Source organism: Aptenodytes forsteri, unplaced genomic scaffold (assembly GCF_000699145.1).
Source record: "Aptenodytes forsteri isolate BGI_AS27 unplaced genomic scaffold, ASM69914v1 Scaffold88, whole genome shotgun sequence".
In the NCBI taxonomy this organism is placed as follows: Eukaryota; Metazoa; Chordata; class Aves; order Sphenisciformes; family Spheniscidae; genus Aptenodytes; species Aptenodytes forsteri.
Window position 1 is genome coordinate 373,535 of NW_008795948.1, and position 25,352 is coordinate 398,886.

The 25,352-nt window shown below is 38.9% G+C and overlaps 1 protein-coding gene across 5 annotated transcripts in view; it reads right to left on the bottom strand.

Annotated features, from left to right (window-relative positions):
- The window catches only part of ABLIM2 (actin binding LIM protein family member 2), a 123,384-nt gene that overhangs the window by 9,109 nt on the left and 88,923 nt on the right, over positions 1–25,352 (bottom strand). For 3 of the 5 annotated variants that reach the window (XM_009285363.2, XM_019473686.1, XM_019473684.1), the window contains 6 exons: positions 20,742–20,794; positions 19,979–20,126; positions 14,177–14,235; positions 11,766–11,820; positions 10,315–10,379; positions 10,062–10,142 (listed from right to left, as the gene is read on the bottom strand). In XM_009285363.2, coding sequence (XP_009283638.1) covers positions 10,062–10,142; positions 10,315–10,379; positions 11,766–11,820; positions 14,177–14,235; positions 19,979–20,126; positions 20,742–20,794 — 461 coding nt within the window. The remainder of the gene's footprint in view (positions 1–10,061; positions 10,143–10,314; positions 10,380–11,765; positions 11,821–14,176; positions 14,236–19,978; positions 20,127–20,741; positions 20,795–25,352) is intronic. The other 2 variants (XM_019473687.1, XM_019473685.1) reach the window with 1 other exon arrangement.

Genomic DNA, 25,352 nt, shown 5'->3' on the forward strand with positions numbered 1-25,352 from the left:
TCTGCCTGTTAAAGACTGAGGCAAAGAAGGCATTGAGTACCTCAGCCTTTTCCTCATCCTCGGTGACAAAGTAAAAGCTTTTCCAGAGTCTTCAAAATGCAAAATAGTCAAACTAAACTGGGATTTACTGGGAAAGGTTTATCCACAGGTAAGTGAGCATTCATGTAATTAACCAGATCTTAGCTCTTTAGGGTAGGTAGTGCAGAGGCTTTGCTGGTGGCACATAGTTGACTTTTTCCTGTATTCATTAGGATGTTAAAAGTATCTCAACTGAATACATTTGGAACAATAATAGCCTCCTCCCTTCTCCAGTTTTTTTCCTGTGTCCCCCCCCCATTCCCTTCTGTGCCTCTCAAAGTTAGCCCAAATATTACTTTTGGAAGCCCAATCATAATTTTCTGGAAAATTTTCTCTGAATATCTACTGAATTTCTGAATATCTACTGAATTTCGAATCCTCATTTTGCTTTCACAAGGTTTGCACTCTTCCCCCTTCTTTCTGTTGTATTGCTGGGGCTCAGCAGGCTTTTCAGAGGTTTCTTCTAAGCCTACTGCATGGCTAATTACAAAGCTGTAATTAGCCATGTGCCATGTTCCCAAGGGAGTATTGAATGTTATGCTCATCTAAGAAGTAATTAAGCTTCACGCTCAATAAATATTTCAAACTATTAAGTAATTAAGTGATAGGGGAGGGAAAGTTAAGAAACAGCATGAGTTGCCACCTAATGAAGTTTTGCTAAATTCAAAAGGTATCAAAAGATAACTAGAGCAACTCCATTGATCAGGGGATGAGGTAGTAGGTGCTACAATTGCAGTTACGCTAGATGAGGGCACTTAGTCACAACACTGAACAGTTGGAGCACTTGTGCAACCAAGCCTTGGCAGGAGGTGTAGAACCCCCTCTCTCCTCTGCTTCCACATAGCAATGTGGGTCCCCAGAAAGGGTCTCAGGAAAAGTAGTGTAACAGAAGCAGCGAGGAAAGGAGTCTGAAACCCTTCCCCAAGCCGATGTCACCCCAAGCATCTACACAAGGCTCCTGGATCTGTGGATATAGCTCATCTAGTATCTCAGGGTATCATGAAACTTCACAGAGAAGCTGCATTCCACTCAGCGCTACTACTGTGGGGTACTTACAATCTAACCTCTTGTGAAATATCACAAGGCACACACAAAATTTTCTGTAGTAGCATTGTACATTCAATATTTTCCCCAGCTGAGTCATCCGTAAATATGCAAGAAGGTGAAAAGATACAAATATTTCTCTCAGGGATATCAATATATTACCTACATAGTGGTACACATAGAACATCTCTGAGGATAACCTGTGCCACCATTCTGTCATTCAACCAAATGAGCTTTTTCATACTGACATTGACATAAGTAATTGCCTTCAGCAGACTGCTGATAAAAAAAATTATATAATTAAGAAAATAATTCATAAATAAAACTAAAGCTATGAATCCGTAATGAATTATGAAAATATATAGAAGATTTTGAGTTTCAAAAATTTCATTTGATTTAGGTACAAAATACCTTATGCTTAAAGCAGATTTTCCAGTTTCCCTTAGTTTGTGCTTTAGTGCTTCTGTAATACAAATGCTCCACATCTAATCTCTGTTCACTCCCACAGCGTTTCCACTCTGATAGGAATTAGCTTTCATACATATCACATAATTTCTAATGCATATTTTCATTTTATAACGGCTCCTTTCGTAAGGGCTTTGAAAACTTATATAGACATCCAGCACTGATCACAACACAAGCATATGCCTAGAATAAGAAACACCACACAAATGTTTTTCAAGTTAAACAGCGTGAAGTTCCACTGAAGCCAGTGACCTGCACTTTTTCACTCCAGGTTATGAGCTTCATCGTGAAGTGAGCCCGTAACCTCAAATCCAGCCCCAAACTACAAACTGCACTTCTCTATGTTAAAACACACAGCATTCCAGTTTTGTTCCGATTTTCCCCATCTGAGCTCCAGAGGAGGTGGGACACACAACATTACTTGTATGAATGACATCTAGGAGCTGGGGCTGTTACAAATTCAGGCTCAATTACTGGAAACCAGTCCTAAAATGGTTGCAGCCCAAATGGCTAGAACCCAGGGTGATTGTTGAATAAAAAATAGTGGAAAAAATGTCATCCCGAAACCAAATCCAGACAAGCAGTTTCAGGAGGAAAAGCATGTTTGAATTAATGTGAGTGCTCTGTTCAAACAAGACCACACCCGTGTTTAAATCTCTCACTTCTGTTTACAAGAGAACAAGGTGGCAGATGAAGGTTTGCTACTTGACATTCCAGAATATTTTTTTCCTTAGCAATTGTTTCAGTGTATCCTTGTTAAACAAACAATGAACAGGCTCAAACAAAAGTGGAATAATTTACTTTCTACTGTATTTGATAGGCATGAATGAATAATGCTTTTAACTCTCTAACATTCAAAAGAAAAGGCTACAGAAACTAAGATACATTAAGATAAGAAAACCAAATGAAAACACTGAAAGATGGTTTCCAAATGGAAGACTCTAACTATGTTGGCTTTCAAAACTACCAGGCTGTGACCACAAAAGAAATTTTATACTCTGCGATAAAAGCAACCTCAGGAGGAAAAAAAAAATCCATGCAGCTGGGCATGAACTTTGGATGTGTGAGCACTGAATCACATTGCTATGACTGAGTAACAGGCAAACAATATCTAATCTAAGATAAAAGTATCAAGTGCATGCTTTTAGGAGCCCAAGGCCTAAATCATAAAAGGTATTGAAGTACTTAAAAGAGGTATCAAGATTTTCAAAAGTGCCCATAAGCCCAACTTCCTCTGGAAAAAAAAGCCAGGCCATGTGGAAGACCATTACAAAACCAGCAGGTAGGGAATGTGCTAATGTGTACCATCCAAAGGTGGTATCTTAGTCCCTGGAAACTCAGGGTTCAAGTTGTCCAAAACAGGGAAGTTTGCTCCAGGACAGTTATATTTAAGCCCCTGCATAATAAAATGATCCTTTTGATAAAATGTTCCAAGATAGACCAAATTATGTATTTTTTCAAATGCTTTTGCGGCAAGAGCACCAAATAATCCTATTTTGGAATTATTTTGTTAAGGCTTTGTCTTCACAGAATACACCAACCTAAGCAAATTAGGGACTTATGGAGGTCTTCAAAACAGGGCCAACTTTAAAATTAGACCACATCCCTCAAGGCCACGTCCAGCTGAGTTTTGCATGCCTCCAGGGACAGAGGCTCCACAGCCTCTTGGGCAACCTGTTCCAGTGCACTCATCTCCCAGTGAGGAACTTGTCCCTTATATCTAATTGTAATTTCCCTTCCTGCAACTTGTGACTGTTGCCTTTTGGCCTTCCAGTGACTACTTCTGAGAAGGGTATGTTTTCCTTTATAACCCCTTTACTTGCAAAGGTGCGCTGCCGAATCATGTTCAGCTTGTTTTCCATCAGGACCTCCAAGTCCTTTTCTGCAGAGCTGTTCCCCCCATCTTGTGCTGCTGAATGGCGTTATTCTGTCACAAGTGTAGGAATCTGTATTTACCTTTGTTGCACTTCATGAGGTCCCTGTTGACCTATTCCTCTAGCCTCGCCAGGTCCCTCTGAACGGAGGCTCTGCTCACCAGAGCATCAACTGCTGTCCACCCCAGTTTGTGCCATCTGCAGACATGGTGAGGGTGCAATTCCCCTTCTTCACCCAGATTGTATAATCCAATCCTGTCCTACTGCTTTGTTGTTCCGCAACATTATCTGAATTAACTTGTTCTTCACCATTTCCCATTAGAATAGCTCATGGGAATGCTGCTCCGTTCATCTAACGCTACAATAAACAGCACTGTGGTAGAGAGAAACTTCTAAAAAAATTCCTGGGCTAAATCGTTATCTAGTGTAAATTCCTCGCATTTCTAATCAGCTTACACTAAACAAAGATCCAGGCTATTCATTCAAAAGCCAGAGTGCCAGTAATGTATTTAAAAATCAGCAGGTCGTTTATTATAACTCGTTCTCAATGCTGCATGTATTAGTTCACTGTTGGCATAAACATCTCCTCGAGAAGCACAAGGAACTGGGCTACTTCTGCCTCACTACTGAGTTAAAACAAGCAAACAAAAACATGCCGAGTGTTTCTACACTTAGATGTATGTGCTTTTGAAGAAAGAATTCCTATTATTTGAATGCATTTATTACCAGCTGAGTCTTCCTAATCTCTAGATACCTCTTGGGCTTAGAAAAATATGCATTTTTACAAGAAAATATTTTTTATAATCCTTAAAATAAATTTCTTACACAACAGCATAATCTAAAAAATACTCACAATGGGAGCAAAGTTAGGAAAACACTACCACCCATTAAAACCCCACCCTCCTGTGGTCCTTAACCATCAGCTAAGGCCTTCATTGCAGCCTCCCTTAATTTGACCCAAGGAGCTAATACCATTTACTTGAGTTCATTTTTCATGACAGGAACACTCAATATAAGAGACTTTCCTTGGAAGAGGGAATCAGAGACAAACAGCAGCTCCTTTTCCAGGACATCTATGCCAGATCATTCAAAGTTCACAACAAACTCTGTTTCACAAACAGGAGCCCGCTTCAAATCAACTTGCAAGAAGGCTGTTAAAATAAATCCAGCTTATGCAGATTTAGTCACCTTATTGCTCCTAAGTAGACCAGGAAATCAGAAACATCACGTGTGAGATATTCTAATCATACTGGACACGGTAAGACCGCTTTCAGGTTTGATAGTTGATGTAAAACACAATGATTCTAGGTCTCCTTTCAGTGACACCGCCTGTACCCTGTCTACAGCCATCACAGCCAGGAGCTTGTTCTGATTTGCAGCAGCGAGAGCAAGGTGAGGCTTCAGCCCGCAAAACTGATCAGAATGAAACTGGAATATTAGAACATGGATTTTTTTCTTAAAAGATTTTCCTAGATAAATCACTCTACAGTTTGGATAATACATGGGCTTAGCAGTGCTATCACCTTCACCGTTTCTGTACGCACAATCCAGCCCTTTCACAAGTGGCATTGGCTGTGCAGGATGAAAACAGAAGATCAGCCAGCAATCAGTTCTGCTCGGAGAGAGCACCTGCCTCCTAGAGAGCCGTGAGCATCGAATCATACCCTCTAGTGAATGTGAAATGGAGCTCAAGAAAAGGTGAAATCTAAGCTTAGTACCTGCTTCCAGTATTCCCAGTGTTGCCCCCAAAAGCTTGAAGATACCAAGGAATGCTAAGTGGGTTCTCTACTAACAGATGGGGGGGGGGGGTCTGTGGGTCTAATCCTGGTCTGTTCCTGTGCAAACCTATAAACCCACATAGTCTTGGGCTTCCTGAGTCCTGGGTCTTGCCCAAGCCTGAAATCTGTTGAATGCACAAGTCAGCAACTAAGTTACAATCTTCTTGTTCTTCTGCCACAAGAGGAAATAATGACAAACTGCTTTTCTATGCAAAGCTACTTACTTCCAGCAATTCTGTAATGCAGAAGGAAGGGACGGGGAGGAGGGGAAGAGGCCGGCAGGGAAGGCAACAGGTTGTGCCTGTCACTCAACTCTGCATATGGTTTGAATGCGTAGATGAGCTGCTGCCTCTGTTTTTCCAGTAGTTATAATCCTATTAAAATGTTGCTAATTTAATTGTTTAAAAAACTACCAATCCCTAATAAATGTAAGATGGTCTACAAAGGAGTCCTTCCTGCAGACGCACATGTTTAACATCGTGCAGTGATCAGCAGGATCAGCCTGGTCCCCTTATCACTTTTCTGGTGCAGGTTTGAAGCAGATCTTGTTTATTGTTCTTTTCTGCAAACCTCTGTGAGATCTTTGAAGTGGTCGGGCTCCTTGAGCCATGAGGCACTGGGCTGCACCTGGCGCGAGGCAGACTGAGCAACTCCAATGTTAAACAAACAGCGATCCCAGCTGAGGACAGTGTATGGATAATGGCAGCCAGGACAGGCATGATCCATCCAAAGCAAACTATATGTTGTCTTAAAAAAGCAATTTGGAGCTGCATTTGCTATTCAGACCAGCCTGATGTCTTTAAACAAAGACTCTATTCTTTAATACACCCCTATTCAGACGATGTCTTTAAACAAAGACTCTATTCTTTAATACACCCCCACCCCCCGTATATATATAAAAGAATCCTTTATAGGATGCGTCTGGATGAGTATCCAGTATCCTCCCTGATCCTTTTTCTGGACTCATTATGCTTTTTATTATTGCTGTCATGCCTTGTTATACCCCAGGCTTAAAACAGCACACGTTTGAGGCTCTTTTTTCCTTACAATCAAATCAATACCACTTGCCAGGTAATCAGGTGACAAGCACATTGAAGTATTTAAGAACATAACACCATTTCCAAAATATACCACATGTATAAGAATTTGGTAAATTAATTTTTTTTTATCTTTAATGAGGAACTTTCTGCTACTTCACAGTATTTCTTCTTTTTTTGCTTTAAGATTAAAGTTTCTTCTTTTCTTGCCACATTAGCAAGTCAAAAATACAATAAATTTATTTAAATATAAATCTCCCCAAAAGTCCAATATTGCTAATCACATAATTTTTATTGAACTATCTCTTCTTCTTAATAGTAATTCACATAAAGATATGTTAGTTTAATAATTTAGGTGCGTCTTTATTCAGTCCTGTCATTACTCAGTCAAAAAAATCAACCTCATGAATTTTGCCTGAACATCAACTTCAGGATTTTGCCTTTGGAAACTAAGCTTTCCTTCACGATAAATTACATCTGCATTTCTCCAGCTTAGACTACTAGTCTTTGAGAGAGGTGGATGCTACAGCAAATCTGTAGCACAGTGATCATGGATCACACAGCCAAAGGAGAGGCTGAATTAAGACAATGGACCAGAAACACAGGTCCATATAAGTGCAGGATAAATTGAGCTTTTTTATAATACTCAGGTTATTCTAGGAGGGTGTTTTTAATAGGAATTAAAAAATCAAGTTTCCACCCGTGCCATTCCAACTTTCAATATCCTGTATAATCATCCAAAACCAATGGTTTCATCAGTATCTTTGTAAAACACCATTTGGTCAGACATCTGCTAGGTTTTTGGCTATTCTTTTTTAGTTAAATTGCCTACATACTAGTGTTTTGAAATAAAATATAATCTATAATGTTATTCCTCTCTTCTCTCTTCTTTCATTGCTCTTACTTGGGCACAGGAATATCTAAGATGGTAAACAAACAGGACAAAGACTTGCAAAGCCATCAAGTAAATATCATTCCTACCTCCAGCCTGGTCCTGTCCACATCCTTAGGCAATTTCACACGAACTCGGTTTGTTACAATAAGTGTTTCGTAAGGATAAATCTGTTAAAAAGACAAGAGCATATGAACTCCAGCCAAATCTGATTCTGATGTGTGGAAATCACAGTGTGGGGAACTTACTAATTCAAATGGTACATACTTGCATCCTGATTTGACAAATATTTCACTGGGACAAAAATTAACAAAATAAAATAAAAAAAGGAACACATGTAACCTTGCTAGGAAGTGCTGAATCTGATTGTTCTTCCAGTGTTGGAAAAGCCCTTCTTACCTTGTATTCTGCAAAAGAATGAGAACAGGTTCACAGTTTAGAATTTATAGGCTTCTTTTGGAGTCACCATAACGAACATCTAGGTACATCAGCAATTTGTTATGCTATTACGTTTCTCTTACGGTTTTCAATATTTGTTGGATAACTGCATGCATAGTAAGCATTTGACCCCAATGCTCTGAATGCCTATAACACTGTCTATTACCGAAGCAATAGTCCTCGAAATCAAAGGCTTATTACAGAAAATCCATCTCCTGATGCCATTGGGTTACACAGTGAGTATGTCTGGCAAAATTGGGAATTTCTTTTTACAGGAGGCTTTTGTGCAGAGTTAAGCCAGTCTATCATCCAAAAGTCCTGCCCTTATTGTTCTTTACTGAAAATAGTTAAAATATATGGATTATTACAGGTGTGTCAGTCTGGGAACATATATGGAAATCATTGAGTTATACAATATTCCAAGATGCCAACATCCTGCACTTGGGCTGACTGCAGTGGGAATAACGATAGTGAAGAAAAGATGATTTGGGGGTGTGGGGACAATGATTCCTGGATCTAAACTAGCACAAGAGTATTCTAGTTAGGTCAGTATATGACTATATATGATATGACTACCGCAAGGTCATCTATTCACATCGATGATTAAGTGCAACCAGGATAGCCAGTATGTTTTCATAGACCTTTTTATGGTCTGAAATGAAATCAGAGATAAGTCTGCTTTTCAAAATCTGTACTTTAAACTATTCAAACACAGAGACAAAGATTTGTATCAACACAGAGGCATGAAGTGGAGCATTAGAGTAAGATTTTTAAAATGAGATTAAGTGTCTTGGGAACAAAATCCTACTCTTCCTCATGAGGAGACGCATGTTCCTAAATTGCTCAGCTCTTTTGAAAATTCCAACCCAAGTTCCATATTAAGTTCACAGTCCACTTAAACTGAAATAAAAAAAATGAATGCAAATAAATTCTGCTTTTTGAATTCTGTACATTTTAACCACACTGTAGCACAAACAAGAAGCACAATGGACTTTTTTATTAGATACATCTTGAAGGAGTGATTATCTTAAATTTCTTCCTCTCTTTGATACAATACCACCACCTGCTAAGCAAAGAGAACTAGAGGCTGTTGCCACATGTTGAGGATACTGAGATTGACTCAACATGGTTGCACCACTTTATGATGCAGGACTTCAGTCAGGCCTTGATATGTTCGGTCAGATAAAAAGAAGATTCTCTGTGATAAACATGATACTGAGCTGGGTCTCTATCTAGTCATTATTACGTGAACTATGGGAAGATCTCAGAATAGTAACCCTTTATGGCAAGATGTTAATGAGCATCCTCAAAGGAAGAAAACACGAATTGGAATGGAAATGATACTACGATGTACCTTTCATCCCGAGTATCCCTCCAACTCCCTGATCCTTTTTCTGGACTCATTATGCTTTTTATTATTGCTGTCATGCCTTGTTATACCCCAGGCTTAAAACAGCACACGTTTGAGGCTCTTTTTTCCTTACAATCAAATCAATACCACTTGCCAGGTAATCAGGTGACAAGCACATTGAAGTATTTAAGAACATAACACCATTTCCAAAATATACCACATGTATAAGAATTTGGTAAATTAATTTTTTTTTATCTTTAATGAGGAACTTTCTGCTACTTCACAGTATTTCTTCTTTTTTTGCTTTAAGATTAAAGTTTCTTCTTTTCTTGCCACATTAGCAAGTCAAAAATACAATAAATTTATTTAAATATAAATCTCCCCAAAAGTCCAATATTGCTAATCACATAATTTTTATTGAACTATCTCTTCTTCTTAATAGTAATTCACATAAAGATATGTTAGTTTAATAATTTAGGTGAGTCTTTATTCAGTCCTGTCATTACTCAGTCAAAAAAATCAACCTCATGAATTTTGCCTGAACATCAACTTCAGGATTTTGCCTTTGGAAACTAAGCTTTCCTTCACGATAAATTACATCTGCATTTCTCCAGCTTAGACTACTAGTCTTTGAGAGAGGTGGATGCTACAGCAAATCTGTAGCACAGTGATCATGGATCACACAGCCAAAGGAGAGGCTGAATTAAGACAATGGACCAGAAACACAGGTCCATATAAGTGCAGGATAAATTGAGCTTTTTTATAATACTCAGGTTATTCTAGGAGGGTGTTTTTAATAGGAATTAAAAAATCAAGTTTCCACCCGTGCCATTCCAACTTTCAATATCCTGTATAATCATCCAAAACCAATGGTTTCATCAGTATCTTTGTAAAACACCATTTGGTCAGACATCTGCTAGGTTTTTGGCTATTCTTTTTTAGTTAAATTGCCTACATACTAGTGTTTTGAAATAAAATATAATCTATAATGTTATTCCTCTCTTCTCTCTTCTTTCATTGCTCTTACTTGGGCACAGGAATATCTAAGATGGTAAACAAACAGGACAAAGACTTGCAAAGCCATCAAGTAAATATCATTCCTACCTCCAGCCTGGTCCTGTCCACATCCTTAGGCAATTTCACACGAACTCGGTTTGTTACAATAAGTGTTTCGTAAGGATAAATCTGTTAAAAAGACAAGAGCATATGAACTCCAGCCAAATCTGATTCTGATGTGTGGAAATCACAGTGTGGGGAACTTACTAATTCAAATGGTACATACTTGCATCCTGATTTGACAAATATTTCACTGGGACAAAAATTAACAAAATAAAATAAAAAAAGGAACACATGTAACCTTGCTAGGAAGTGCTGAATCTGATTGTTCTTCCAGTGTTGGAAAAGCCCTTCTTACCTTGTATTCTGCAAAAGAATGAGAACAGGTTCACAGTTTAGAATTTATAGGCTTCTTTTGGAGTCACCATAACGAACATCTAGGTACATCAGCAATTTGTTATGCTATTACGTTTCTCTTACGGTTTTCAATATTTGTTGGATAACTGCATGCATAGTAAGCATTTGACCCCAATGCTCTGAATGCCTATAACACTGTCTATTACCGAAGCAATAGTCCTCGAAATCAAAGGCTTATTACAGAAAATCCATCTCCTGATGCCATTGGGTTACACAGTGAGTATGTCTGGCAAAATTGGGAATTTCTTTTTACAGGAGGCTTTTGTGCAGAGTTAAGCCAGTCTATCATCCAAAAGTCCTGCCCTTATTGTTCTTTACTGAAAATAGTTAAAATATATGGATTATTACAGGTGTGTCAGTCTGGGAACATATATGGAAATCATTGAGTTAATACAATATTCCAAGATGCCAACATCCTGCACTTGGGCTGACTGCAGTGGGAATAACGATAGTGAAGAAAAGATGATTTGGGGGTGTGGGGACAATGATTCCTGGATCTAAACTAGCACAAGAGTATTCTAGTTAGGTCAGTATATGACTATATATGATATGACTACCGCAAGGTCATCTATTCACATCGATGATTAAGTGCAACCAGGATAGCCAGTATGTTTTCATAGACCTTTTTATGGTCTGAAATGAAATCAGAGATAAGTCTGCTTTTCAAAATCTGTACTTTAAACTATTCAAACACAGAGACAAAGATTTGTATCAACACAGAGGCATGAAGTGGAGCATTAGAGTAAGATTTTTAAAATGAGATTAAGTGTCTTGGGAACAAAATCCTACTCTTCCTCATGAGGAGACGCATGTTCCTAAATTGCTCAGCTCTTTTGAAAATTCCAACCCAAGTTCCATATTAAGTTCACAGTCCACTTAAACTGAAATAAAAAAAATGAATGCAAATAAATTCTGCTTTTTGAATTCTGTACATTTTAACCACACTGTAGCACAAACAAGAAGCACAATGGACTTTTTTATTAGATACATCTTGAAGGAGTGATTATCTTAAATTTCTTCCTCTCTTTGATACAATACCACCACCTGCTAAGCAAAGAGAACTAGAGGCTGTTGCCACATGTTGAGGATACTGGGATTGACTCAACATGGTTGCACCACTTTATGATGCAGGACTTCAGTCAGGCCTTGATATGTTCGGTCAGATAAAAAGAAGATTCTCTGTGATAAACATGATACTGAGCTGGGTCTCTATCTAGTCATTATTACGTGAACTATGGGAAGATCTCAGAATAGTAACCCTTTATGGCAAGATGTTAATGAGCATCCTCAAAGGAAGAAAACACGAATTGGAATGGAAATGATACTACGATGTACCTTTCATCCCCCAGCTCGCCTCCTGGTCCGTTTCGTATTGGCCCATATTTTCAGGCTGAAAGAGAAAGAAAGAAGCAATATAGCAGCAAAATACACCACAAAATCACTCTGCACATTGTTGAGAGAAAAAAAGAAAAACAGTTGGTACCACACAATCAAAATACAGATCCTTGCAAGAGAGAAAGAGAATAGTCTCATTCAAACTTGACGCAGTTGCTCAGGGCAGGAGTCCCGAGTGCTTGCAACACCCATCGATCTATGACTGCAGAGATGGAGCTCTGCCTGTAGGCAAGGATGGAGCGTCCAGTGAATGCCTGGGTCCTCGGAGGCACTGCAGGTGCAGTTTCCTGCCTACGCTGTGAGCTCCCACAGACCAGGGAAAGCTGGAGCTTGGATGACACTCAGAGAGGCAATTGCAGTGTCCTACCAACCCACCTCACCCCTAAGCCCTTGGGATGTTTTTGAGCTCTGATTCCTCGCAGCTTTCAATGAGGCAGAAAGGTGTCAGAAAGCCACCAGCCACCCCCATTTGAAGACCTGGCAGTAAGGTTAGATTGAAATTGTCACATGCCTTTCCCTGCAATGCAGACGTCTTACTGCCGTCATCACAAATCACTTATGCTGCACTGAAACTCGTCTCATTCTGCTTTCTGCTTCACACTGCTGATGCCACTAAGACCAGGAAACACTGTGTGTATGTGCCATAGCTTTGTTTGACCCACTGTCTTTTACCTTTGCTGGCAAATGCTATGATGAAAAACATTACAGGAGATCAGAAAAGCACTATTATATGATTTTTTTTCCCTGAGTCTCATTTCTGCCTGTTAGGGTATCAACGGTGTGCACAGCTATGCTCACAATAACCTGCAAGGCTCCTTATTGTTTGGTTCTGGTTTATTTTGTTATGCAGCACTGGGATGGCTGATTAAAAATAACAAACCACTAAAGCTGGTATGAACCTGCAATCCAAACAGAGGACATCCATTCTGAGAAGAATTTTGGCCTCAAGGATTTGACCATAAGCAACCTTTTCAACTTTCCTACAGTTTTTGGCTGTGAGGGTGGACCCTTTAGGCGGGGCACATGCTGCCATCTGCTGTTTTCATATTACATTGCATGGCTTCAGCCTACAAGCGCGGCCAACTCCACTGCTGACGGAGTTTGCTTTGGCCTCATCTTTGTGAAGCCTTCTGATGGCTTTGGTGCCTCACCCAGCGCACTGGCTGGGTGCAAGTCGGTCCCTCGCTCGCGTCAGGTTACTGGTAACAGTTATTCTGAAAAGTCAGAAAAAAGCTGTTGACTCATAGGTGGGGACAGGTTTATCTAGACCCTTTCAAATTCCTAAATCTCATTTGATCAAGTTGCAGTGCCGCTGGTTCCTTCAGAGAGGAATTCAAGCAGTCAGGTATTGAAGCAACACAGGCACAATTAGTCTTGTAATATTAACTCAAAGGGATGGACATTTCAGTAGCTACTGAAAAATTAATTTAGCTACTCTCTGACAGTTGCTTTCTTATAGCTCCTTCTAATGACCTGCAGTTTGACTCTTATCACTGCGGAGGTTTAATCCTGCTCATGTCTTTCCAGCTTTCACATCTTCCTTTGGAGAAAGGAGGGAATTTGAATGAGGTCCTGTCCATGTAATCTAGACACAAATCAATCTTCAAAATGTAAGTGTACGTGCATCTATGTATTGCCAACCTATCACTATTAACCATGATGGGTTTATACCGAAAAATATAAGCCATGGACTGAGAACCTGTAATGCTAGATGCCAGCAAGAAAGAGGGACCACAGTGTCAAAGATGCCTTTTTCCTAAAGACTTACAAAAATTATAAAAAAGGATTAGAAAAAGAACGCCTAGTCCGATCTGATCATAATTTTGTTACGCATTTTGCTTTCTAGATTGCTGCCTGCCATTCTCTCTGTATTGCTCCCTCCCCACCTTAAAAGTACAATGACTGGGTGTGTATATACATACATATACACACATGCATTCTGGAAAAAAAAAGAACAGATGGTTCAAGAAATGCAATGGATGTGGGCTGCTCCACCTTTGCTCTAAGATCATTATTTGCCTAATTATAGGCCTAGCCCTCTCTATCATTAATTCAAGCTATACTGTGATCTATTAATATGTGCAGCCTGTACATTTTGGACCTTTGTTTGTTTTGGGAGGAGAATCAAGATTCCTAATGCTCATGATGCACACAATTAAAAGGAGAAGCCTCAGTCTGTCTTACTCTTGAAGACAGACAATCTGTAAACCACATAGGGTATGAATCTGTCAGACAGGGCTGGCAGCCAAAATACCTTTGAAGTGTTATTACTGTGTAGATTTTCACTAGTTACTAAGCTGCCTATTTATGATACTCTATTGCCTGGAGAATGCATTTAAATGTATACCTACCTGATGTAAGCCATTCTTTCCATAGCCAGGTAGAGAAGCAGATTTAGAATATGGAAATCCTGTAAAAGACATAACATACAGCTATAATTTTTTGTAAATCCTTTACAGCCTACTAAAACACTGAATTCAAGAAAACATCCAGAAACAGCAATTACAAGATGAATATGTACATTCTATTAACGGGATGAAATATAACTGAGCAATGCTCATCTTTTATCCATATTTAATGTACATGAATGTCTATAAATAACAGCATGCCAGATGCAATCACCTTACCAGGCATGACATGAAGAGAGTTGTGGGACTCATGTTACAGAAGCCTTATGCAGCTACGTGATGCAAAGCAGATTTGAGAGCTTGTGAAATCTCTGCCCTCCAACTTGGTGTTAAACCATGACTTGAAAATGGGATTAAAGGTACCATCATTTTAGAGTTACATCACTTCTGATCATAATGTATGTAGTCTGGTTTTGGTTTTGTTTCTTAAAAAAGAAGGGTAGGTATCCTACCACTTAAAAAAACCCACAAAAAATTTTTTGCTTTCTTTAAAACTTCTACTGCTTCAAGTGGAAAAAAGCATAAATGAAGATATGGCAATGGATAAAGTAAATCAGTGAGAGTATAAACACTCAAGAGAAAGGAAGTTTTAAGATAGACAAAATTGGCAAAGTGGTGTTACCATGAACAAACTGGATGTAATATGGTGATGAAACTGTGTGCGGTCACTATGAAACAACTGAAGAGCCTTACTTTTAATATTGAGAGTCTAATAAGAAAGTTTGGAAGTTCTTTTTGTCAGTGAAAGGACAAAAAGTGTTTCAGATTAGTTTTTGGTTAATAAAAATAATGCTATATAGAAGTGACAAGCTGAATCAGTTTAAATTAAACAGAAGATGAACAAACACGTGTGTAATAAGCATTCTTGATTCCAGTACAGGAAGCTTTGATAAATTGATGCAAAGAGTTACAGAAGTCAGTTAGCTCAAAGAACTGAACGTACAATGCTTCTTTCTGTCAAAAATTTTAGCAATCTGTGTCCAAAGGGGAATGCAGGAAGGGAATCCAGACCCCACTGGATTAATAAATACCCTAAGGAGATGATTAGGAATAAGCATACAGAAAGAAAAAACAAAAGATGGATCAGCAAAGAGCTCACGATGTGCTGAGATAAAGTGAGAACTGCCAGAAGTCAAGCTGAGTTAAACACTGAAAATGATATTAAAACAAATAGCAAAAGGTTCTCCAGCTATCCAAACAAAAAGAGAACAAGGAAAGTCGAAATGGGATCACTGGGAGTTACGCTATGTCAGTACACAGCAGAGGTGAAAGGTAACCTAGGTAGGGCTCCAACACTGAAGGAGTATTTCAGCTCCGTTTTTAGGAACAAAAGGTAGAGTACTGAGCAAGGAGGGAAAGCTAACGGAATAAGGGTATGCCAATGAATCACAGTCATGATGGAAACATAATTCAAAGCGCTTAATGTACATAAACAGGGAGTGATAAGCTCACATTGAATTGCAAGTCCAATACCTCTTACCATTGGAGAACAGCAACTATAGTTTTTACATTTAAGAGGGAAAAAAGATAGTAAGGAGCTACCAGTTTGCTTCCAACAGAAAACTTAAGGAAAGACTAAACAAAAACATAGAAGTAAACAGAAAATGAATTATATTCACATAGATTTTAATTGGTTTGACATAAGTTAAAGAGACAGCGCCAGACTTGCTTGGTAGCTTTCTTTGTTAAGAGAAATGATTTCTGCACAACATAAATTTTATTGGATCTCATCTAATGTGATATCATTACAGTGTTTGGTATTTGGCCGCACATGGAATTAAACGCAAATCTGAAGAAGATGGAGTTTATCAGAGGAATTATAAGGTCAGTAAGGAAATAATGAAATGTAAGAAATGGGTAGTGAGAACTGAGCAGAGCTGATAGAGAAAAGTGTCAGCATGGACTGGTGTTGAGCTGAAATTGCCTCATGTTTTCACTAATAATCTGGACACCAAAAATAGTAATGGGCTAATAAACTTTGCTGTCTACACAAAGTTATAAAGCACTGCCAATACAGAGGAGGATTGGGATATCATAAACATCTAATTGAACATTAGAGTAATAGAAATGGGATAAAATTTAATAATTCATGGGAAAAGTCATGCGCTTGGGGACTAATAAATACCCCAAACTTCTACTATTTATGCTGAGAGCTCTTAATTTGGAAATGATGGGGAAGGAGACAGACCTAGATATACAGCTCAATCACAAGATGACCGTGAGTTGCTAATGTAAGTGTAAAAAAAGCAAAAGTTGGAAATGTCTGTCCTGATACATATAAGATATGGAAATAATAGTATTTTCAGGCAGTGACGGGAGATCCTGGAGGAATCCTTTGTGCTGTTCTTGTTCATCAGTGTTCAAGTGGGTTAAATTAACTCCACCAGACCAGTGGCCTACAGGATAACTGGGGCAATGAAAGCTCATCACAGGAAAGAAGGCTTTATAAACTTATTTAAGCTCATAAAATGAAGATGATCTATAAAAGCAAGGGATGTTTTAGAAACATAATCAACCACCATCTGAGGTGTGGTATAAACTACGAGCAGAACTTTTGTTTTTAGCTCCGCGGGGGGTTTCCACATCTGATACAGGGACATAGTGATGAATACTGAATTAGATGGATCACTTCGCTACTCCAGTTTGGAAACTAGAAACTTATCACTGCCTGTTATCTGAATGGTAGTGACACCAGAGGGCAAAGAGTATAATACCCGTGAGATAGAATGAATGTATCTGCAACAAAACTATCATCTCTGCTCCTGCCTGGAAGAAGATGCTGGTGTCAAACATCAGTGCGGAGTTCAATTTCTTGGCCTCTTGGCTACAGAGATGGGTGAGACAGTTTTGTTCTATCGCATACTACTCAGTTACCAAGGAAAAATGCACTAAGGTAAAGACCGGTTTGAAAACAAACACAATTCACTTTAGCACGTAGCAGGCGGAGCTGCTCCCAGGCTGCCAGGACTGAGCCACATCCGCGGGCACAAGCGACATCGTGTGGCCGGCTGGAAAAAATCCAAGAGGCGAATAAAGCTGAAATAGCCCAAAACAAGCTAGCAAGACCCACCGACTCCAGTGGGAACTGTATTTCACTTAGCTTCTGTTTCCCATGAACTTAGTTACAAAGCTAAACATGTTTGGTTTTTTTTTTCTTTTTTTTTAATATCAAGGAAAAATATAACACTAAAAGCCAACAACCACATACCGCTCATTATCACATCCAACTGCAGTTGTACCATTACACTAAATTTTCTGGAGTAACTGGCCAAGATAAAGCAATCTTCCTCTCTAATTAGGCACTAGCTGAACATCAGCTACTCTCTGCATGGATACGGCTCCTGCTTCTTCCAGTACGACATTCGCTCTAACCTGGATATTCTGAGGTTGCCTCTCAGGACATCAGGGATGCATGAACAGCAAGGGTTACACACCTTGCCAGATGTCTGCTTTCCTAAGTATGTGACACTTAAAATAATGAATTATGGTAAATGATTAACTATGAAACATCTACATATACAGAAACAAGACACATTTACACAGGTGGATGTAAGGAGATGCAAGCTCCACTCTAGATGCCTGCTAATTACACAAGCCTCATACTGATGTGCTTTGCTGTTAGATGCATTCTTCTGGGCATATAGCTAACGTAATGTGGCTAAATATCTTCTAGAGCAGAATAACCCTTCTCTGGTTTGTTCAGAGGCTGGACAGATGAACGTAGGGCTGTTTGCACAGCGTGTTTGGACACATTACCAGAGATTCGCAGTCTGATGCCTGCTAACCCCTCCACTCTGCGTGTAACCACCTGGCATCAAACCTATACCCAAAAAGTTTATTTTCTCTGATACTCACTGACTATGCCACAGAGATGGGGCTGAACGTCAGAGTTCTCAACCCTAAGTGCAAGAGGCAGAGAAGCTACTCTTTCATGGCCAACGGGGAATGTGACAGACTACAAATATTCACAACTAAATAGGGAAACACTGAGTAGAGAAGGAATTACTTAGGATGTCCATGAGTATTAAAACAGTCAGGTGGCTGAATAAAATCATAAAGAAAGAAAAAAAAAAGAAGTGTAAATGTCAGGAAAAGAAAACTTCCTCAGTGTCATTTCTGTGCAACTGCTAATTGGGTACCAGGGCCAACTTTCACGAGGGACAGAGAAACACTGACAAAAAGCAATGGAAAATGAACTACACAACCTATATTGCATTGGCACAGAGGTGATATTGACCCTGACAGAAGTGTGAGCCATCTTTTGCATTTTTAGTTTTAATAGCTCCACATTCCCAAGATAATAAAAAAACATAAAAGAAATGCTGGTATAGAAGAGTGACAGGTATAGCAATATTCTCATGAAAAAAATGGACACCATATGTTGTTCCTGTATAACACAGTTGGTGTGCTACATACTTTTCCCTACTTAAAAGTTGCACACAAGGGCTATTCTCTCAATACATATGTAGAAAAGCATCATATCAACTCCAGAAAGGTTCCACGCATACCCGACATGCGCATTACAATGAAAGGTTTAGGTGTTCATTTCTGGGCAATGACTTACAGATGTTAGGGGTGTGAGGTGGTCAGACTTGGTTTCCCCTGCACAGGGAATCCTACAATACACGTTGTGCACTTGTATGCGATGTCTGGTGAGGACTAAGGAATCAAATCCCCTAAAGTTAGATCAGTGAGGCTGATGATCCAAAACAACTTTTCTTCTTTATCTTGTTACAGCCTTGTGACGGACTTTGTAGCATCTGTTTTTCCTCTTCCTTGCATAACTAAGCCATAATTTCCCTAATATAAGTTGATGGAGCCAGCTATCACGTTACCAAAATGCCCACAAGACTGACGTCCTAGCCCTGCTGCTAGACATGCCTCACATTGGATGCATTCTTTTGGAAAACTGCTTCCCCAACTTGTTTACCCCAGATGACCTGCTACTGCTATATGGTGTAAAGTGGAGGAGGCAGGGAGAGGAATGGCCCAGTTATCTGTTAAAATTCATTTAACCTATTTTTTGTCATTTATGTAATATGAAAGTAAAATTCAGACCCAATTCTGATGACCATTTCCTTCACCTCCTGACTTGTTGAAATGTGGAGTAAGAAATGTGTAGAATACGCTTTTGGTACTGACAGCTAGCATGGGCATATGGTCTTCAGACCAGTATTCAGTAACAAAATTACCCCATTATTCCACCCGGAAGATTTCTGTGAACTTATAACTGTGAGCAATAACAAAAAATGCCTATTCTAAGTTAATCTTTGGAGCAAAGTGTTCTTTATGCTTATCACAATACAGAAGCAATGACTCTACCAATATTCAAAATACATAGTTTGTATCAAGGAGTAATTAGCACAAATCAACAATCTGCCTGATACTATCATCCTGTCTATTGAAAACAGATAGCATATAATAAATAGGCACTTTTACCTATTAATGAGGGGCAGATTTTTGTAGTAAGGAACCTCTGGTCTCCAAAGAGACAATACAGTTTCTTTATACAAGCAATGCTGCTTTCACTAATATGAAACTATAAATAGTTTCACTATCAAAGTCTGAAGGCACTGAACACTTACAAGCCATAGCAAAACCAACTGACAAATAGGTGTAATTACGATAGAGAAATGAAGCATAAAACCAACTAGAGAGCTATGTGGACGAGACTGCAGCAGGGCCACCTTCCTTTGCCACATTCCTACTCGACAGCACCGGCGGGCCAGGGAATGCAGTACTCACGGGAGTAGCCAGCAGTCGTGCCCTCCTGCGCCCTTGGGAAGTTTTCTCTGTCGGTTCCGGCAGTAAGAGACAGGGACCGCGTGTCTGAATCCGGGGAATTAGTTCTGGTGTCCATATCCCCTTTCAGAATAAGCCAACTGGTCTTTAGCTGGAGAGAGTAAAAGCCTGTTACAAAATTCAGGATTTAACATCTGAATGCAGTTCTCCTACTTCACCTGTCTAGGAAGTCTTGTGAACTGATTGTATGTTTATGCTCATTGCAACTTGTACCATCCTTTATCAAATTATAAAAATCGACTACCTCATGACTTAGACATCACAGCTACCAAAAACTTTTTAACTTTCAGCTGGGCTGAGGATAGTTTCTCTGTTAATTAAGCTGACCACTGCGCCCCGCTTTAGAGGATGCACTATGTCATTTTCTTATAATTAATCTGCTGTTAAGGTTTTTCTTTTATGTTAATATGCACCCTAAGTAAAAGTCCGCAGGCTTAGCTGAATCACCAATGTATATCTTGAGACTGAGTGAAAATCCATGAGATTGTTGCTCTTAATCTCAATATGCCTATTTCTTTCTTTACTACAGAATGTAGATTCCAAACCCTCTGGGTGAGAGATTAAGCTTTTTTGTATCTTCTTGGAAAGACCTAAAAGTAGTAATGATTTATACGAAAGAATAACTTTACGTATGAACATGTTTTAAAAAACAGTTGCTTCAAGAAAGATCAGTACACTACTCCCTTTTGTTCTTTCTAATCATTACCTTCTTACTGTCCTGATCCAAGCTTCCATCCTCCCCTTCTGATCTTCTTGCTGCTGGAAGATTAAGTTAATTTTAAAAATTAGAACAGATTACATTTTTTTTGTCTTCTGTTTTGACTGTGGTTATGTTCCAAATATTTTTAAGAGGGAAAAAAAAACCCCAATTAAAAAAAAACAGAGCTGGGCATAAAATTTGATGTGTAAAGCTATGGTTTCACAGAAGTACTTAAAATAATTTTGAAATTATTACAGTAATACTCATCCTTCAGGCATACAGTGAATTTAGACAATCTATTCCTGCTGGATTTTGAACCTATCTTTTTAGGAAGAAACTACTTTTGGGGAATGATTGGTGGGAAAAAACCTACATCATAACTTAGGGACAGATTTATACGGTCACTGCACACAGGAGCAAGTAATTTCTCCATTCTTCTGTGTTACCACAACCATGAAAGTACATATGGTTACATAGATATTTTGTGGTCTGCACACCTGGGCCTCCTACGTTCCCAAAAAGGATAGGCAATGATGGTAAAGAAGATAGGAACAAATTTGGTATTACCTCTTCATGAAATCTGTAAGAGAGGCTGTGTCAGGCTCTAAAATTCACAATTTTGTGACCAGCCACTTTTCTGACTATATTGCCCTCTTAGTCTTTTACAAAAAAATATTGCTGATATTTTACTGTTGGTTTATTTTCTTGTAACTTTCCAACTTGCTGAGAAGAAAAACTCAAAACTGAAAACCTAAAAGCTATTAATTAGATAATTCCCAACCATCAAATGTGTTTTTCCTTGTCTTTTATGTCCCAGAGTATTGTTCCAGACACTGAGCTACACCTCAGAATCTTACAGAAAGATTTTGTGCCAAATTTCACATCATTTCAAATAAATTCCCAAAATTTGAGTCCTGCTTGCCTTGGTATCCTACTTGTATCACGGTATGTTGTTTTGAGGAGAGTTTAATGGTACAAAACTGGAGTAATGCAATGACCTAGAATAATTTTAAACCCATGAGAAGTCATCGCAACAAGGGGGTTGTCTGCAATGCCTGAGTAAAAGGGCAACACAAGAACCCCATGCAACGCAATGTAGCCAGAAAACATTTATTAGTAATAAAAATAGTATGGTAATACAAAAGTTAAGGCTCAGATTAGACTCTCAGAGACAGAGGTGAGGAAGAGATCAAGTTGCACCGTTAGAAGTGCTGCAACACTCCCAGCAACTTGGGAAACAACCGTGCCCTCTCCGTTTCCCCGGCCAGTATGTTTGCAGAGGATCTGCCCTGCATCTAAACAACACGGGCAAAAGGCCACCACCATTAACCTTTCAGTGTTAATCTGTTTCATTTTCTGGTGCCATTACACAGCTCACATCCAGACCTTAACTGGTTTTGTTGAGGAGGTGATACTTAAAAAATGACAAATTGCAGTAAGGAAAAAATCGATGGGTTAGAGGTGAAAATCTGTAACTGGATTTTTTTTTCTCAATTTAATGAGGCAAAACAAAGCTGGGTCATAAAATAAAAACAGCATTATGAAAAAACTCAAAGTTTTCAGTTAGCTGATAGCATCCTGACCAGGGCATTTTCCCGAGATGGCAAGCTGAGAAAGAAATAGAGAGAAATATCCATATAGGAAAGATGAAAAATAAAGTCCCTACATGGCAAGAAGGACTTAATCCTGGTTCACTGATATTTTGGGAGCATACCCTAAATCACCAGTCAACGAGTTGTTCCAGGTTATATATACAGATCTTGCTCTCACTAAATCAGAAATCCATATAGAGAATCTGATGCATTTTTGGAAATTGTTTTTGTTTCAAGATGTTGATGTTTTCAAAGGAAAAAAACAAGTTTAATCCAAAGCATTATTCAGAGATTTCAAATGTTCCACAGGATCTTGAGAGCATCTGACTTCAAACTACTTAAACACCACGGTTTTATACAGAGATCCAGAGGAGTACAACCAAAACCAACAGAGGCCATGAAGGCCTGCCCCTCCCAAGTTCCTGAGAGTCCTTTATACAACACATCGTTGGCAGGTAAGTCCAAGAGGCCTGAATTTCATCAGTACCTGGGCATTAGCTTCACTGCTACAAGGGATACTCAGTTCTGCTGTGAAGCCCAATGTGAACTGCATGTTTCACATGGATCACTGCTAATATTGCTGAAGAGCAAACCTCTTCAATTTTTTTAAAACTTTGAATGCTGTTCAAATATTTCTGAAACATGAACACATACAAAAGAACAACCACGCAGGCTCCTGCACTCTTCACCTTCCGACCCCAGCTCTCAGCCTGATCTCTCGTATGTCCCATTTTTCCACCTCCTTTTTTTCATTCTGAAGCTGAGTGTTTATAATAGAAACACAGAAGCTGTAGCTACAGCAAATCTGTTGCGCACTGCTGTAACTGAAACCTTTTAAAGTCAAATGTTTTGGAAGAGCTTCTTGCAGTTTTTGTTTTAAAGAACATTTTTGTGCTTGTTTGTTCAAACTCGGTCTCTTCAACAAAGGAATGTTCTCTGGCTCCTTTTCAGCATGTATCAGTTCAGTGTCCTGTTAGCTTGAGGAGCTGAATCATCAGTTGCTCATGTGTTCATGTTTTAGCTGGGAGTTCTTCCAGAATAAAAGGTAAATTTTATTTATTTTTTAAATTTTTTTTATTGGAAGGAAAGTTCATTGATTTTTTTGTTTTTTGAGTTAATTATGTTTTGCTCTTCAGTAGAAAAACAACAAGCATGTTTATTCAACACAACCTTTCAGAACATCCATAATCTATAAAAGAAAGTTTAAAACATATATTCTTGTTAACCTATAGAGATTGCTGACTCGATAATTTAATTCTCCGCTCACTCCAGTGACTATGAGGAACAACTTCATAGAGCAGTGCAAAATTGACATAATCCAGACTTCGACTGTATATCTGATGGACGGAAAATTGATATAAAAATGCCTGGCCTGGAACAAAGAAAGCTGCTGCTTTGAATCCTCTTTGCAAACCAAAAATATCTATAAAACTAAATGACACAGACAGGATACAGGACATCGAAGCCGTATCATCAGCTTGTGTAAATCAGTGAAGCCACGCTGATTTACACCAGATGATTGTAACTTTGCATTTGCTCATGATCTTTCCAAACACCACCGTAATATTCAATGTCTTCCTTTGTCAGTAGCTTTTTTGCTCAGCCTGAGTAGTTGCCTCAAATGATTTATATATCTAAAGACAAGAAGGAATTAGAGAGCTTGGGCAGACTATAAGGTTGGCAGATTACATTAAATCAAGCACTAAACCAAACAGATACTATCTTTTTGCCTTAGAGGTAACATCAGTTTCTCCAAGATTAGGACATTGTGAGCAGAAAATGTCTATCAAAGACCGATACTTAAAGTGCACTGAAACATCAGCAAGTCTGACTTTGTCCAAAACCATACCCAGAAAAACCACAGAGGTTATCTAAATCTGGATGATTTGAATGTGCAGTTACTTTAGCATGAAGCACCAGTTCCCGTGAATGTGCATAGGCTGACTCACTCAGTTGGGAGTTGACAATTTTCTTTCTCCTATTACTGTATCAGATCCAAACTAGAACTTCATCCAAAACAGAAATAAATGTCGTTTTCCGTGAAAGAGTATAAAAATGATATCTACATAAAAGCATCATTTTGTGGACTAAATGTTAATTGAGTATTTTAAAATCAGTTAAAGCCCCCTATTACCACAAGAGAAAAATATGTAAAATGTATTTCCCTTGTTCTGACCATGAAGTCAGTGATGTATCTGCAGTTCCCTAACCTTTGACTCACGGAAAGTTATCAGCTATCAGCTAAAGCCAAAGTATGTAAGAACAGACACATGGAGTTTTCTCACTCTTACCTACAACATGGGAAGTCACCTCTGCGCGGACAGTGCTGCAGAAGGTAATAGGGTGGGGAGAGCTGCTCCAACAGAGACACTGCTCACTCCAGGGAGAGACTGGACCTTCCCTTGCCATGAAGAGTGGCATCTGTACCCCCAAATGGGGCACCTCCCATCTGTACCCCCAAAGATGCATGCTTTCATCCCCAAAGTGCCTTAGTTACTGCTCACAGTGTGATGAACATCTCTCATGTTTACTTTATTCTCTCATTCGTTCCCAAGCAGGGGAGCAATCATGATTAAAATACAATATTTGGTTCGGGACAGATTTATATTACACATTTTATTTTTATTTTTGTCCTTTCCTTCTGAGTACAGGAGCACCCCAGTCATGACTTTTAATCAGAAAGGTACTTCTGCACTTTCTAGGCACCCTAATGCAGCAGAATCCATACATCTTTGTTTCTAAAGATTAATAATGGAATTCAGTTTAGAAAATTGAATTCTGTATTTCTAAGCCTGTATCATGAACCAAGACCACTGTCAAACATCACTGAGAATACACAGGCACTGACATCAACATGGAAATTGCATTGATGTTAATTAGTTAAATATACAGCAAAAATAATAATAGAAGAATGCTGACTTTGTATTTCTATTTTTTATATTTACTAGAGTCTTAAGTCAGATCCTCAGTGGCATAAAACATCACATATTCCCTTCTGTTGTTTAGAAGCTCAGCCAGCAGTCTT